The 15,185-nt window shown below is 41.8% G+C and overlaps 1 protein-coding gene across 6 annotated transcripts in view; it reads left to right on the plus strand.

Moving 5' to 3' along the window:
* The window catches only part of PTPRU (protein tyrosine phosphatase receptor type U), a 691,901-nt gene that overhangs the window by 525,703 nt on the left and 151,013 nt on the right, over positions 1–15,185 (plus strand). For all 6 annotated transcript variants that reach the window (XM_039334369.1, XM_039334366.1, XM_039334364.1 and 3 more), the window contains 2 exons: positions 5,610–5,646; positions 9,875–10,013. In XM_039334369.1, coding sequence (XP_039190303.1) covers positions 5,610–5,646; positions 9,875–10,013 — 176 coding nt within the window. The remainder of the gene's footprint in view (positions 1–5,609; positions 5,647–9,874; positions 10,014–15,185) is intronic.

The following is a 15,185-nucleotide window of genomic DNA, read 5'->3' on the forward strand; positions in this document are numbered from 1 at the left end:
CTGGGAATTCAGGTGACTGGGTTAAACAGTTTGCAAACGGCGAGCCTTTTGGAGGTGTGTAAAGAATTTGCTGATGTCCTCAGTCCTGAGTTAGGGGCATACAAGGGCCCCCTGATTGCACTAAGGTTAGATCCTTCTGTGGCACAGATAAGGATTAAGCCTTGTCGGGTGCCTTTTGCTCTCAAGCAGAGAATAAATGCAGAGTTGGACAAGCTGTTGCAACAGGGCATTTTGGAGCCAGTGGATAGTAGTCCATGGGAAACCCCTATTGTCACGCCACTTAAGGCCAATGGAGAAGTCCACATTTGTGCTGACTATGAATGCACATTAAAAAAAGCTCTCCAGCAGCACTCCTATCTGTGCCTGTAGTTAGCCATATTCTGGCGTCTGTATAGAGAGGTTGCATTTTCACCAAATTAGATTTGGCCCAGGCCTATCAGCAACTGCTGGTGGACAATGCCACGCAGAGGCCCAAACCATTGTGACTCACCAGGGAGCCTTCAAAGTGCGAAGGCTACAGTTTGGGGTGAATGTAGCCCCTGGCATCTTTCAGAGCATGATGGAATGCATGCTCCACAACATTCCGGGTGTATGCCCATATTTTGATGATCTCCTCATAGCTGGGGACAGTCGAAAAACTGTCTGACAGGCTCCGGGCCGTGTTGTGGCGATTCCGCGAAGCGGGGCTGAAGCTCGAACAGGAGAAATGCAAAATTGGAGTCACTTCCACAGAATTCCTGGGGTTTTGTATAGATGCCAAAGGCATCCATCTTGCTGAATCCAAGCTGAAAGCGATTCAGCAGGCACCCAATCCCAAAACGAAGAGTGAGCTTCAAGCCTTCCTGGGACTCCTTAATTTCTACCATGCTTTCCTTCCCCATAAGGCCGCAGTGGCAGAGCCGTTACACTAGCTCTTGGACAAACAGGCTCCATGGAAGTGAACAAATGTCCACAAGAGGAGTTTTGCTGCGGTTAAACCATTGTTGTCTTCTAATGCAGTGTTGGCTCATTTTAATGAGCAGTTGCCAGTCAGCATAGCATGGGACACATCCCCATACAGGTTTCGGGCTGTCTTAAGTCATCTCAGTGCTAATGGGACACAAGTCCCTATAGCTTACTATTCCAAGACTCTTTCTGCTGCTGAACACAATTACACGCAAATAAATAGGGAGGCATTTGCCATTGTGGCAGGCATCAAGAAGTTTCATGACTTTTTGTATGGCCGCCATTTCATGGCCTTCACTAACCACAAGCCACTTCTGGGATTGTTCATCACCCGAAATCATCTCCCCTAGAATGTTGAGGTGGTCAATATTCCTTTCTGCTTATGACTGTTGCCTGGTTCACAAACCGGGTAGAGAAATGGGCCACGCAGACGGCCTCAGTAGATTGCCTTTAAAGCAATTAGAGCCAGATCATGCACCGACCAACCACATCCTGTCTATCCAGGATTTGCTGGAGTCTCCCCTCAATGCAGGGGATGTTGCTGCAGAAACAGCTACTGACAACACGCTAACACGCGTGTTGAACTGGGTGCTCACAGGATAGCCTGACACGTATCCTGGCACTAACTTCCAGAGTTTCTGGAAAAGGAAGCATGAGTTATCCACCTTTAAGGGTTGTATGTATCCTGTGGGGAAGCAGGGTAGTGATACTGACCTTACTGAGAACTACAGTCCTCGATTCTCTGCATGAGGGACATCCGGGCATAGTCCGGAAGAAGGCAGTTGCGCATAGCTACATCTGGTGACCTGGATTCGATAAAGACATCAAGGCCCAGGTCCAAGGGTATCACATTTGCCAGCAATACCACAAGCTCCTGTATATAGATGGGAGGCCACACAAGCCCCTTGGTCGAGAATACACATTGACTATGCTGGCCCCTTTCAGGGCAACTCTTCCTCATTGTTGTGGACAGTCACTCTAAGTGGCTGGAGGTCATTCCAGTGTCCACTACGATGACTGCCAGGACCATCCAGGTTTTCAGGGGGATCTTTGCAACTCATGGGCTCCCAGATGTCCTCGTCTCCAACAACAGAGCTCAATTTACTTCCTCAGAGTTTCAGTCCTTTTTAAGGGCAAATATGATTAGGCATGCCACATTAGTTCCATTTCACCCGGCCTCTAACAGCCAAGCGGAATGCATGGTTCACACTACAAAAGAATCTTGAAAAGGATCACCCATGGCAACTGGCATCACAGGTTGGCGGATTTCTTCTTCTGCCAATGAACAATGCCTTGCACATCTACAGGCAAGAGCCCAGCTGAGCTTCGATGGGGTCACCGTCTTATCACAAAGCTGGATTGCTTACACCCTGATAGGGTTGCCTCACAGGTGCAACAGCCTAAGACACCAAGGCAATTGCAAGTGGGTGATCTGGTTTGGGCTCACAATTATGGACCAGGGCAACTGTGGGTGGTAGCTGTGGTTTGTAAGGTGACTGGGCCACTTTCTTATGAAGTGGCCTTGGAAAACGGTTGTGTGCTGTGCAGGCATATTGTGCAGGCACAGCTGCATTGGAGGTTACCAAGCCACCCTTCTGCTCCTGACTCTGCTCTCAGGAGGGAGGAGGAACACAATCACGATCATGAATCTCAGTCTCTCAGTGAAAGCGAAGCATTGAGTTCATAGAATGGGGGTTTTGCCAGCAAGGCGGCTCCTAACTCTGGCACTACGTCCATGGGACATTGCACTCAACCGGCTTTTCACACCGCTCCTACTTCGGGCAATGTGCCAATGGGCCATTGCTCTCAATCGGCTTTTCATGCCGCTACTACCTCAGGCATTGCGCCAATGGGACATTGTTCCCAATCAGCTTCTTACACCGATCAGGTGGATTCCATTCCACCACAGAACTTTGGTTTGGGCCTACCGGAATAGGCCGGCCAACTGCAAATGGACAAAGGCTCGGGTCTACCGGGACAGGCCAGCCTTCACGTATTGGCTTCACCTGTATTGGATGGGTCCAATAGCCCTGGTCTGCCGAGCCTGGTAGGCGAGTTTGCAGATCGGGAGCTAGCAGCAGCTCCGAGATATTCGGAGCGGGCCAAAGGCCCACCGAAGTTTTTAAAGGACTACGTGAAGTTTCTGTCATTGCAAGCTTAAAATGCTTATGTATTTTTATTGCAACTGAAATGCTTATGTATGTTCCTTTGAAATTGAAATGCCTAAGTACTTTAATGTTGTGTCTTTGTATGACCTGTAATGTTTGGTATTTTGAATATTGACAGTGAATTGTAAGACTCTTGTACCATTGAATGTCATTGTGTGTCTTGTGAAACGTGTATAGTATTGAACAACAAGAAATATTGTGTATGTGTTAAAGAACCAGGAGGGGAGGGGTATAATGTACTGGCCTTTACTTATGAAACAGATGCAGGGAGCTGTACTGGAAACGTTAGCAGACCATGTGGCCTGCTAGCCAGACTTGCTGTCTGCAAGGTTAATCAGTATGCATTTGAGTGGGAGAATACGGTGCATTCATTGGCTGACACCGCCCAAAGTTGAATGTATAAATAAGGCCAGAGCCATCTTTGTTTGAGTTCTGTTTTGTCTTCAATAAAAAAGTACCTGTTTACTACTCCTGCCTCTTCAATGCTGAACCCAGCAGAAAACAGAACACTCCCATTTCTAGCCTGATGCTTTAACCACTACACCAAACTGACATGCTGGATTTTAATTATAGATGTATCTTAAAACGATTAAGAAGTTATCTCACCCATTTCCCTATTTTGGCAAAAGGGCAAAAAGCTTGGAAATTCAGCAACCTGGGCAGACGGCCAACTTATGTTTCCAAATCTACTCAATTTTCTTGATGTCCTTTACTGAACCCCACATCACCCCACTTCATATGTCATGCAGGTTATAAACCATTTGGAGTACATTCAGATGTGTCTGTGCTTTATTTAAACTAAAAAGATAATAAACGCTTGTTCTTAACCCTTGTTTGGTTTCAGTAGATTATGCTTGGGGTTCAGATGGTCTCTTCCAAGCCCACAATGGTAATTTCTGGAAGACCACATTAATTTCATGGCCTAGGTTTAGGAGGAATAGAGCAGCTGGGGGGTTGTTTTTGAAAGAGTTTAACTTTGCATGGGATTCTTTCTAGCCTCTTCCTTGCAAATGCAGTTTGGTTCTCTTGCAGTTGGCATCAAAATATTCCCAATGGTCCAACAAGAATCCTAACACCATGACTTGATAGAAGGAACATTAAGCCAAATAATGACTATTGGTTTAATTTCCTCCATTTCCATCTGCAGTAGTGGCATTATTATGTTATTTGGCAGGCAGGCAGGCAGGCAGGCAAGCAAAGTGGAGAATGTTTTTGTGCTGGTGAAAGATTTTGAGGGAGGATCTGGACAATGGGGGATAGCAAACAGATGACAAGTGGATTTTCTTGCTTTGGCTCCTGAGCCTCTGCCCAATCTGTTGAATACCTTACTGTCAGTCCTTGCCAAGGAAAACCATCAGCCTAATAGTGTTGTTTCCCACCCATAGGCTGCAATCTGTGGTAATGGTGGTGGGTGAAGACTCAGTGTCAAATAGCATATCCTCCTTCAAATGTGTCTGAGATTACAGAATTGTGACTGAGGTGACAGCATTTCCATTCTTTTCTGTGAAGTAACTGAAATAAATCTGCAGATGAAGAATGACAGAATAACAGAGTTGGAAGGGACCTTAGAGGTCTTCTAGTCCAACCCCCTGCCCAAATAGGACACCCTCTACCATTTTGGAAAAATGATTGTCCAACCTCTTCTTAAAATTTTCCAGTGTTGGAGAACTCACAATTTCTAGAGGCAAGCTGTCCCACTGCTTACCCGTTCTCACAATCAGGAAATTTCTCCTTAGTTCTAGGTCAGGAGTCCCCAACTCCTAGGACACATAACAGTACCGGTCTATTGCCCGTTGGGAACCGGGCCACAAAAGTGGCAGGTGCATGAAGCTTCATTTGCGCATGCACAGGAGCTAGATTGCGTGCATGAAAGCATCCTCTCCCCCCCTCCCATCACTGCCACTGTCACTGCTGCTGCTGGTCTGTGGAGCCAGAAAAATTGGGGACTGCTGTTCTAGTTTGCTCACCAGCCCCCCCTCCCCCATTCTGCCTTGTACCAAACCAGCGCACTGGTGAATCCAGCACAGCATCAATGATAGGTCTCCAGAATATTAAAGAAAGGTCTGAGAATGATTTTTTATTGAAAGCTGTCAGGAAGTAATGAAGTCCTAAATGTTTGGGGTTTTTTTGCATTCCTCCCCTCCCCCCAAGTAATTTCACTTGGTCTAAAGGGGAAAAAGTATTTGCAAAGGAAAGGGCAGCACAAGTTGTCAGGTATGAGGTAATATGCCAATGATAATTAGAAAAGAAACATATATTTTGTAGAAAGCATGTATTCAGCAGTTTGCAGCCACACTGGAGAATTGTATAATATCCAATGTGTTCATTCGTTCCTCAAAAAACAAAAATGAAATAGCTCTCTGAGTATTATGATCTTCCTCATATGTCGGTCTATGACTGTAATTAAAATTTGATTTGATATCTTTCACTTCAAACAGCAAGACAAAGAGATCATGGGTGTGATAAAACCTTGCTTATTTTTTTCTTCTTTGGTAGGAAACAAGACTGAATTGTATCCGAATAGCTCGGAAAGGTAAATATTCTTATATGTTTATTTCCATTTTTTTTAAATCCTGCCTTAATATTTGGTCAATTCAAGGTGATGCTACCACTTCTTAGTCCGTCCTATCAACAACCCTATGAGATGTTGGGCTCAGAGGGATTCATCCAGCTAGCTAAGGAAGGACTAGAACTCACAGTCTCCTGGTTTCTAGCCTGGTGCCTTCACTACTAGATAAAATTTGCTCTGTTTTTGGAAGTGGTTGGTCCTTGTCTACTTCTAGGGCTGAGAGAGAAAGAAACTGGCCCAAAGTCACCCAGTCAACTTTCAAGCTTAAGGAAAGTCTAGGACTCATGGTCTCCTGGTTTTTAGCCAGACACCTTTGTCACTATACTAAACTGTCCCCCTCTTCCTCCTCTTCCTTCTTATGCTTTGTGAAATCTCTCCATTTTGGGGGGGGGGGTTGTTTTTGTTCTACATAAGAGGCAGCCTTTGGAGAAATTACTCTAAAATTCAGCTATTAAAAGCAATCTATAATAACAATCTGCATCAAGGATGGGCAGTTGTTGGGTGATAATGCAAGATGAGCAGGACTGTGCTGTATATGTTGTGGGGGCAGAATTTTCTGGTGCTAGTTCTCTAAATTTTGGAGAAAAGTTTTGAAGAACTGATAGGACAATGGGGAAAGAGACATTCAAAAGGTGCAGAAAAGAGATTCAGGACTCCACTGATCTCTAAAATTATGATTGCTGATTCCGGGTATACAAAGTGCTTTATAGATCACCATATACCACAGGTCGGCAACCTGTGGCTCCGGAGCCGCATGCGGCTCTTTGAGCCTTCCCCTGTCGCTCCCAGCCTCCTCTGCCTTTGCAGAGAGAGACAGAGACAGAGAGAGGCAATTGCGCTTCCCTGCTTCTCTCTCTCTCTCTCTCTCTCTCTCTCTCTCTCTGTGTGTGTGTGTGTGTGTGTGTGTGTGTGTGCTTTCTGGGCGGAGCTCCTCCCTTTGCTGCGTCTCAGCAGGAAGCAGGAAGGGCAGGAGAGAGCTAGCTAGCCCAGCTAGGCTGACCCAGGAATTCTGGGAGTTGAAGTCCATGAGTCATAAAAGAGATGAGGTTGCCTACCCCTGAGATTGTTGGAGAACAACTTGAAGCTTGCCAGGTGAGCAGCAGATGGGGGGGGGAGAAAGAGAGAGAGAGAGAAAGAGAGAGAGGGAGGGGGAGAGAGAGAGGAAAGAGAGAGAAAGAAAGAGAGTGGGGGAAGAGGAGTGGCAGACCAAGGGCAGAGAGGGAGGGAGGGAGAGAGACACACAGAGAGAGACCCTTTTGATATCTAAAATGAAGATAACACTGCATATATCCTTTTTTTACCTGTGTGTGTATGTAATTTTATTCTCTTAAAGCATTCTCTCGGTGATCATTGTTTTAATAGTATGGATATTTCCAAGAGTCATATTTTTACTTTTATTTTTAATGTGTGTGTGTGTGTGTGTATACACACACACACATACACAAACACTCTCTCTCTCTCTCTCTCTCTCTCTCTCTCTCTCTCTCTCTCACACACACACACACCTATAATAAAGATAAAAAAGGATATATGCAGTGTTATCTTCATTTTAGATATCAAAAGGGTTTTGCGGCTCCCGGTGTTTTGTTTTTGGTGGGAAACAGGTTCAAGTGGCTCTTTGAGTGTTTTGGGTTGCCTACCCCTGCCATATACTATAGGATTAGGTCCATGCCTACAAGAAATTTGCTATCTAAATACCAGCGGAGAATAAGACTAGAAAGAGAGCAATCTAGACAAAGGGAATAGAGAGATCCCCAAGTTCACTGAAAGATGTTGTGATGGGCAATTGCCTTGTGATATGTAGTTTTAATGTTGGGTTGAAATGTTTTCTCTTTTTCAGTCTTATTCTCAGGGTCCTTGAGGATTTGTTTCTTTATTTTATTTATTCCATTTTTGAACCACCCATCACCCTCACTTATCTTCTTTCTGATAGCTGTTTTGTGTTTTCTTGATGGAAGTGGCAGAGGGTGCTACTTGCTAGTCTTTCTTCATATTTCTCAATCTGAACAAAAGGAGGTCCCTCCTGGTCATGTCCTATAGAATGGAAGGGAAGTTAGGGGTGCCAGGGGGACTGTAGACTGAGTGAGAGAGAACTGTATGATGGAAGACAAGATATTTATGTATAATCCTTGGTGACCTGGATCTGGAGATTTTCCATCTTTAACTCTGCCTATGGATACACTTTACAGTTGGGACACAATCTGAGGGTCCTTGTGGACTGATGACTCTTAGTTGAAGAGGAGGTGGCAGTCATGGCTACTGTAGGTTGTACTAATCGTGTCTATTCCTGGATTTGGAAGCCTGGCTCATGATGACTTAGTCATCTCCCATTTCAATTGCTGTAATGTGCTCTATATGGGGCTGCCCTTGAGGATTGTATAGAGTTTTCTTAGTGTAGTTCATTAATATATTGTTCCTTTGATTCAAGATATGAAATGCCGTAGATTTTTAGTTTTGTATTCAATCCCACTTTAAAATAAAAGAATTTCTTACCAATATGTATGCAAAAGAAGTACCTTACACAGTATAAACTCAATCTGCTCATCAGAAACTTTGAAATACACATTCCTTTTGATGATGAAGCCTAATTCAACTCATTTAGGGGCATATTGTAGACCAGATTTGTTCATTTGTATACTTAGGGGCAATGACTAGAGGTTTTGTGTATCTTGCTTTTAATTGCAAAAGACACACAGATGGATGATTCCTGCCAAATTTCCACAAGGGCAGTTCAAAGTATCATCAAAACAATGACATCAACTGCTAAATAATTCACCATGTGAATTCAGAAGACCAGTTGCTTGTGATTTAATTGAAAAAAAGAAGAATCTCTAGACAAATTTTGACTAGGTTGGAAAACGTCATGGTTTTTAAAATGTCAACCATATAAGAGATGTATGTACATCTATGTCAAACATCTGCTTGTCAGACATCAACAATACATAGTTCAGATTTGGTTGTTTGAGCAGCAAATCAGCTCTATAAATAAATAAGAAATAATTCAGAATGTGGCACATTCACTCTTTTTGGCTCTGAGAACTACAGAAAATAAGAACTACAGTATTACAATTGGGTTATGGGAGGAGTGGCATTTTTATTTTACAGTCATGTATATCATTGGAGGATAATTTAGTAGTGGAAAAGCATAATTTCTATTGCCAGCAGAAGTAATCAGAGGAGCATTGTAACTGTATGCAAGTTTAGCAATCTACCCACCAGCTGTAACATGTTTAAGAAAATGAGAAGTTGCTATGGAAAGAAGCATCAGAACTGATAACACATTTATTAGGCACAGAGCTTCCTTTATCTGTTATTTCCTGGGTGGTCTGCAGATTGCACACAATCCTTGAGCATCCTTCTGATGGCTCTGGAACCCCTCAAATTTTACCACTAAAATTAGCTTCAAGAAGAGCATGTTTCTTTGGGAATTCACACAGTTCTCTCACTCTTTATCTCTCCAGAGAGCAGAACATAGACAATGTATTTCAATGGTACATTCCAGGTTTTAGTTGAAAGTTTTTCAATTATCAGAAAGTTTGACAAGGGAACCAGTGATTCAAACAGGGTGTGGGTTTTCCTCCACTGAAAGTAATCAAGCTGAAGCTAGAAAGTCATCCCTTAAGGATGGCTTAATTGGAATTCCATAGTGAAGCAGAGGTTGCCTCAATCATCTAAGTGTCTCCTACCAATTCTACATCTCTAAAATATGGCAATAAGAATTCCCCATTCCCATTTTTATGCATTTTTTATTTTATTTAAACTGATAAGAACCATAACTCCATAAGCTCCATGAATAATTAAATGCAAAGGTAGTACTTCCTTGGATTGAACTCAGTTGTGAGTGACACCATGAACACATCCTTGAATAATGAAGCAGTTCTCTATTGATTTCTTCCAGAATGTTCTTTTGATTCCACAATATAATGTCTGTTTTGGGGATTTCTTTTTGGTCTCCAACTCAAACACTAACCAAGTCTATCCTGCTTAGTTTTGGGGGGAGATCAACTGGCAAGGTGCTATTGCTAACCTGCTATAACAATCTTTAAAAATATCTCAGATGATGTCCAGCAGTCTTGTTCCTATTTCCTCTGAGGATGCACGCAAATTATGTGCAAGAAAGGAGAAGCTCGTGGTGTTACTCTCCTATTTTCATGTTCTCTTGATCCACCTGTTTGCCATTTATCTCCTACAGCTGCCTGTAAAGAAAGCAAGCGTCCCTTGGAAGTTTCCCAGCACTCGGAGGAAATGGGCCTCATTCTGGGTATCTGTGCTGGAGGACTGGTGGTGTTGATCATCCTTCTTGGGGCAATCATTGTTGTCATTCGGAAAGGGTAAGGAAGCATTTTGAGGACTTTGTTCTTGCTATCATGCAGATAGCTCCACCCACTTTCCAACAAACATACCTCTCTTTGGAGCTGAATCTGACTCATCTTCCTTTTAGAGATTAGCTACTTAGTCTAATGGAAGAATGTAAATGCTCAGAGAAGAGGCAATCAGGTCATCTATGGGGACTTGGGCAAATTTTCTTGATTCATTTCTTAGTAGAGCTGTGCAGTGCTTTGGATTTAACTTGGAAGAGATGCTATGGAATCTGAGGAACATGAACCCAGCACTCTGTATGCAACACATTACAAATGCTGCATGATGTTGGGAGCTGTTTTATGACATCCCAGGAAGGTACTGTGTTCATGTTTCCATGGATTCCAAAGTAATTCTTCTGAATTTAACATGAGGATTGCATAGCCCTACATTTTAATACAACCCAGCATCATTCACTTTATTCTTGCTAGATTCTTTATTCTTACTTTAAGAAGAGACTGGACAACATTTGTCTGAAATGGTATAGGGTTTCCTGCTTGAGCAGGTAATGGGGGACTAGAAGATCTCCAAAGTCCCTTCCAACTCTGTTATTCTGTTAGATCAGATCAGGGCTTATTGACATCAGGGTGGCAAACGTCTTTGTCCTTTTTCGCAAGGGCATCCATCATGTGGCTCCAAGAACTACAGGCCCTGATTCCTCCTGACCAGGTGCGTACACACCAGACGCTAGGAAAATTAGTTGCTGCATCGGAGTATATGGCAGACGCATCTTTCCATTCTGCCAGGTATTCCGCAAGATTCATCGCTGCCACTGTCTCATCCCGCAGCTGCTGTGGTTAAAGCAGTGGAGAACAGACTTAAAATCCAAATGGCACCTATCTACAGCCACGTATAGTGGGACACACCTGTTCGGCCCTATACTCAAGCCGTACCTTATAGAGGCGAAGGATAAGCGCAAGATTCTTGTGCACCCCTCTAAGAGGCCGGATAGGAGGCCTCAGCAGGAATTCCGTAGGCAGGCCTTTCGGGAGTGGAGGCAGCCCTTTCGGTCTGGGCAGTCCTGGGAATGGCCCAGAGGTTCTCGATCCTTTTCTCCCAGACAGGATCGACAGCAGGACCACCAAAATCCTGGAACCAGGGGTCAATTCCAGTCTAAGCATCCCTTTCGAGGGGCCGGGGGCCGCCATTACAGGAAGTCCAAGTGACGCCAAGGTGGATCCTCCTATAAGCGGTCGCTTAGTGCTGTTCAGCGACATTTGGGAGGCCACCACCAGCAACTCTTGGGTAAGGGAGACCATAAGATACGGTCTCACCCTAGAATTTCTTTCCATCCCTCCAGACCATTTCATACAGTGTCCCACCTCAAGAAACACAAGCAAGGCCGACTTCCGGTGGCGCTGCGCTGTGCCGATGGCGGCTACTTTGTAGCCGTCCATCTGAGACTGTAAACACTGCGGTGACAGCAGACATCAGCTGTCCCGCGGTTTGAAACTTTTTTCCCGGGCAAAGGGAAAGAAGTGAGTTTTTTTCCTTGGATAGTGGTAGAGCCCTCAAGATCTCAAAGATTTTTTGGGGGGGGGGGTTGAAGGGTGAGCACCCACAGAGTCCGAGGCATTCTCCACTTCTCAGACGCCTTTGTCCCTTTTTGGTTTTTTTTTGGGACAAAGCAAGACGCCGCTTCCACATCCGCAATTAAAGTGAACTGGTGAGTTGATTTTGAAGCGGACAGAGCTGATCAGCGGAACAAATTTATATGTTAAATTTGGACTTTAACTCTGGAGAAGAACAATCTTTTCCTTTTCTTTACTTTAAGGGAAATTAAAATGGCGATAAGAGGTTTCTCTTTCTCATGAAAGGAAAGTGAGGATAGGACTTTCATTTTTTAATTATTTTTTTTTGTTATAAAGTTTCAGCAACTTTCGGGATTCTGGGTGTTTGCATGAGTAGGATAAATATTCTTTCTTCTTTTTAAAAATAGAAGAGGGTTTTTCTTTTCCCCTCTTCTTTTTTTTTTGGTCTTTTGGATTTTTCAAGAAGGAGAAAAACTTTTTAAAATGGCTTCGAAGCGTCAAGCGATCTCTGCTGTGCCTAAGGTGGCTTCCTCTCCAGCAATACTGACAGCTCAACAACCTAAACCTAGATCACCACCACCCTCTCCGCCTGTACCACCACTTACGGTAAAAGATATTCAAGATGTTATGGGTAATGTTGTGTGCCAAATTAGAGAAGAAATGAAGGAACTTTTAGAAGAGAGAAATAAAGTTATGAGGGAGGATATAGTACAGGCTTTGCAAGGACTCGCCTCTGTTGTTGAAAAGCTGGACTATCGTATTGAGGATGTTGAAGATAAAGTGGATTTATTGGAAGACCATGTTGAAAGTGTGGAAAAAACGGTGGAGATTTCACAGGATGAAATTGTTATGTCTCAGTATAGAGAAATGGAGTTCGCTTTAAGAATCAGAGGTTTGAGGGAAAATATGCAAGAAAATCTGAGGGAGGTGGTGGCAGGTGATATTGCTGTGATATTTGAGAGGGAACCAGAGGAGATATTGAGAGAAATAGAAAAAATATTCAGAGTTAACTCGTGGATTGCAAAGCAGAGAAATTTACCAAGAGATGTGGTGATTTATTTTGGAAAAAGATCTTTACGCAATGGAATTATACAAGCATTTTACAATCAGAGATTTCAGATTGCTGCTCAGGATGTTAAAGGAAATTCCATCAAAAATTTTAAGAAGAAGGAAGGATTTTGATTTTCTATCAGATGACCTTAAAAAACGACAGATGCCGTTCAGATGGGATATCCCAACTGGAATTGTGGTGAGCCATGCGGGGACACGTTATAGACTTAATACTGTTTCAAAGGCAAGAGAGTTTTACATTTCTGTCCTGGGAGCTCGCTCATCATCACCTCCACGGTCTAAAGTTCATGATGTGAAAGAGGGAGAGCAGTTGGTTGAAGATGTTGTATCAATGAAAGTTGGAAAATCACAGGCTGAGTTGTTACAGCAGTCTGCTGAGATAAAAGAACAGAGAATGACCCGAGCAGCTCATAGATGAAAAGAAAAGGAGCAACAGAAGATGGAAATAAGAGAATCTACATAAGAATCTGTTTCTGAGCCTGTGGGAGGAGCAAGACCTAAGAGATCTTCGACGATTCGATCTTCGATGGTAGATCTTCAAGCAGTTTTCTCCAGGCTTGCAGCCGGAGGAGATGGCAAAGCTCCTGACCTGGAATGTTAATGGCCTTAATTCTCCACAGAAAAGAAAGAAAATATTTCATTATTTGAAGCAATATAATAATGATATTGTTTGTTTGCAGGAAACTCATATTATTTTAAAGGATCAAAAATATTTGATTAATGCTCGATTGGGTTCACATTTTGTATCTTCTGCTCCTGGGAAAAAAGGGGGTGTTGTTATTTATGTTAAGAAAAATTTGTCAGCTAAATTAATAGACTCTGATTCTCAAGGAAGATATGTTATGATTGAAGTGGGATTATATGGCAAGAAACTGCTTATAGTGGATTTGTATGCTCCTAATCAACAACAAAAACAGTTTTATAAGCTTTAACATCAAAAATTGACTTTATTGGACTATAAATCTGTTATTTTGATGGGGGATTGGAATGGAGTTTTGGATATACTTAAAGACAAGAAAGGACTCTCTACTTTCTTCAAGCAAGCTAAACTACCTAAGGCCTTTTTTGATTTGAAAGATGACTTGGAATTGAGAGATATTTGGCGGGAACGTAATATGGAAGAGAGAGATTTTACATTTTTTTCTGACAGGCACCAATCGTTCTCAAGAATTGATTTTTTTTTTACTACTACGGATTTATATTTTAGTGTTAAAAATGTAAAAATTTTCCCAAGGACATTGTCTGATCATGGAATTAATTGCTGAGAAGGAGGAGAGAAAATCTTGGAGGTTGAATGAAAATTTATTTAGATATGAGGTGAATGTACAGAAATTTAGAGAATATTTAAAGGAATTTTTTATTTTAAATATGTCTAAGGGAACTTCAATGGCAATGGTTTGGGATGCCAGTAAGGCTTATATGTGTGGGGGTTTGATTCAAATGAATAATGTTTATAGGCGAAAACAAATGCAAAAATGTAAAGAATTGGAGGATGAGATTAAAATAAAAGAAAAAGTATTAATTATGAATCCTTTGGATAAGAATGTAAAGGCTTCCATAAATTTGCTTAAAACACAATTTAATATGTTAATGGCTGATCAGGTTGCAACTAATTTACATTATATGAAACATAATACATTTTGTAACGCAAATAAATTGGGCAGGTGGTTAGCTTATCAATTAAGGAAGAAACAGAGGTTGAGAATTATAGATAAAATAAATTATAATGGTAAAGTGGTTTTTCAGAAAGAATTGATTAAAAAATCTTTTTTAGATTTTTATACAAAATTATATATGGGTCAGAAGGTACAGAGTTTGGATATAGATAAATATTTACAAGATGCTCATTTTCCTAAATTAACAAATGATCAAAGAGATGAGATCAATGGATTGATTACTTCACAGGAAATTATTATGGCAATTAAACAATTAAAAGTTGGTAAAGCACCTGGTACTGATGGATTGACATCAATTTATTATAAAAATTTAAGTGAGGAGATGATAGAGCCTTTAAAGGAACTTTTTAATAGTATATTATTGGGTTTAGAGATACCTCCATCTTGCAGAAGGGCTTTTATATCCTTGATTCCAAAAGAGGATCAAGATCTTACTCTACCTAAAAATTATAGACCTATATCTCTTTTGAATATAGATTATAAAAATTTTTCAAAAATTTTAGCGAATAGACTTATGATTGTATTGAATCAAGTGATACATACTGATCAAACAGGTTTTATAACTGGGAGATATATGAAGAATAATGTTAGACAAATCATTAATTTAATAGAATATTTGGATAAAAATAATCAGATTCCTGCAGGTTTGATTTTTTTAGATGCTGAGAAAGCTTTTGATCAGTTAAACTGGCAATTTATGTTAAGGTTGGTTGAAAAGATGAATTTTGGGGATAAAATTTTGCAAGCTCTTAGAGGTATTTATCAAAAACAATCGGCGCAACTTATAATTAATGGAGGTTTATCTGAGGTTTTTCAAATCGAAAAGGGTACAAGACAGGGATGTCCATTGTCCCCTTTGTTGTTT

Source organism: Crotalus tigris, unplaced genomic scaffold (assembly GCF_016545835.1).
Source record: "Crotalus tigris isolate CLP2741 ecotype Arizona unplaced genomic scaffold, ASM1654583v1 scf7180000017628.32516253702:7417878, whole genome shotgun sequence".
NCBI classification, from domain to species: domain Eukaryota; kingdom Metazoa; phylum Chordata; class Lepidosauria; order Squamata; family Viperidae; genus Crotalus; species Crotalus tigris.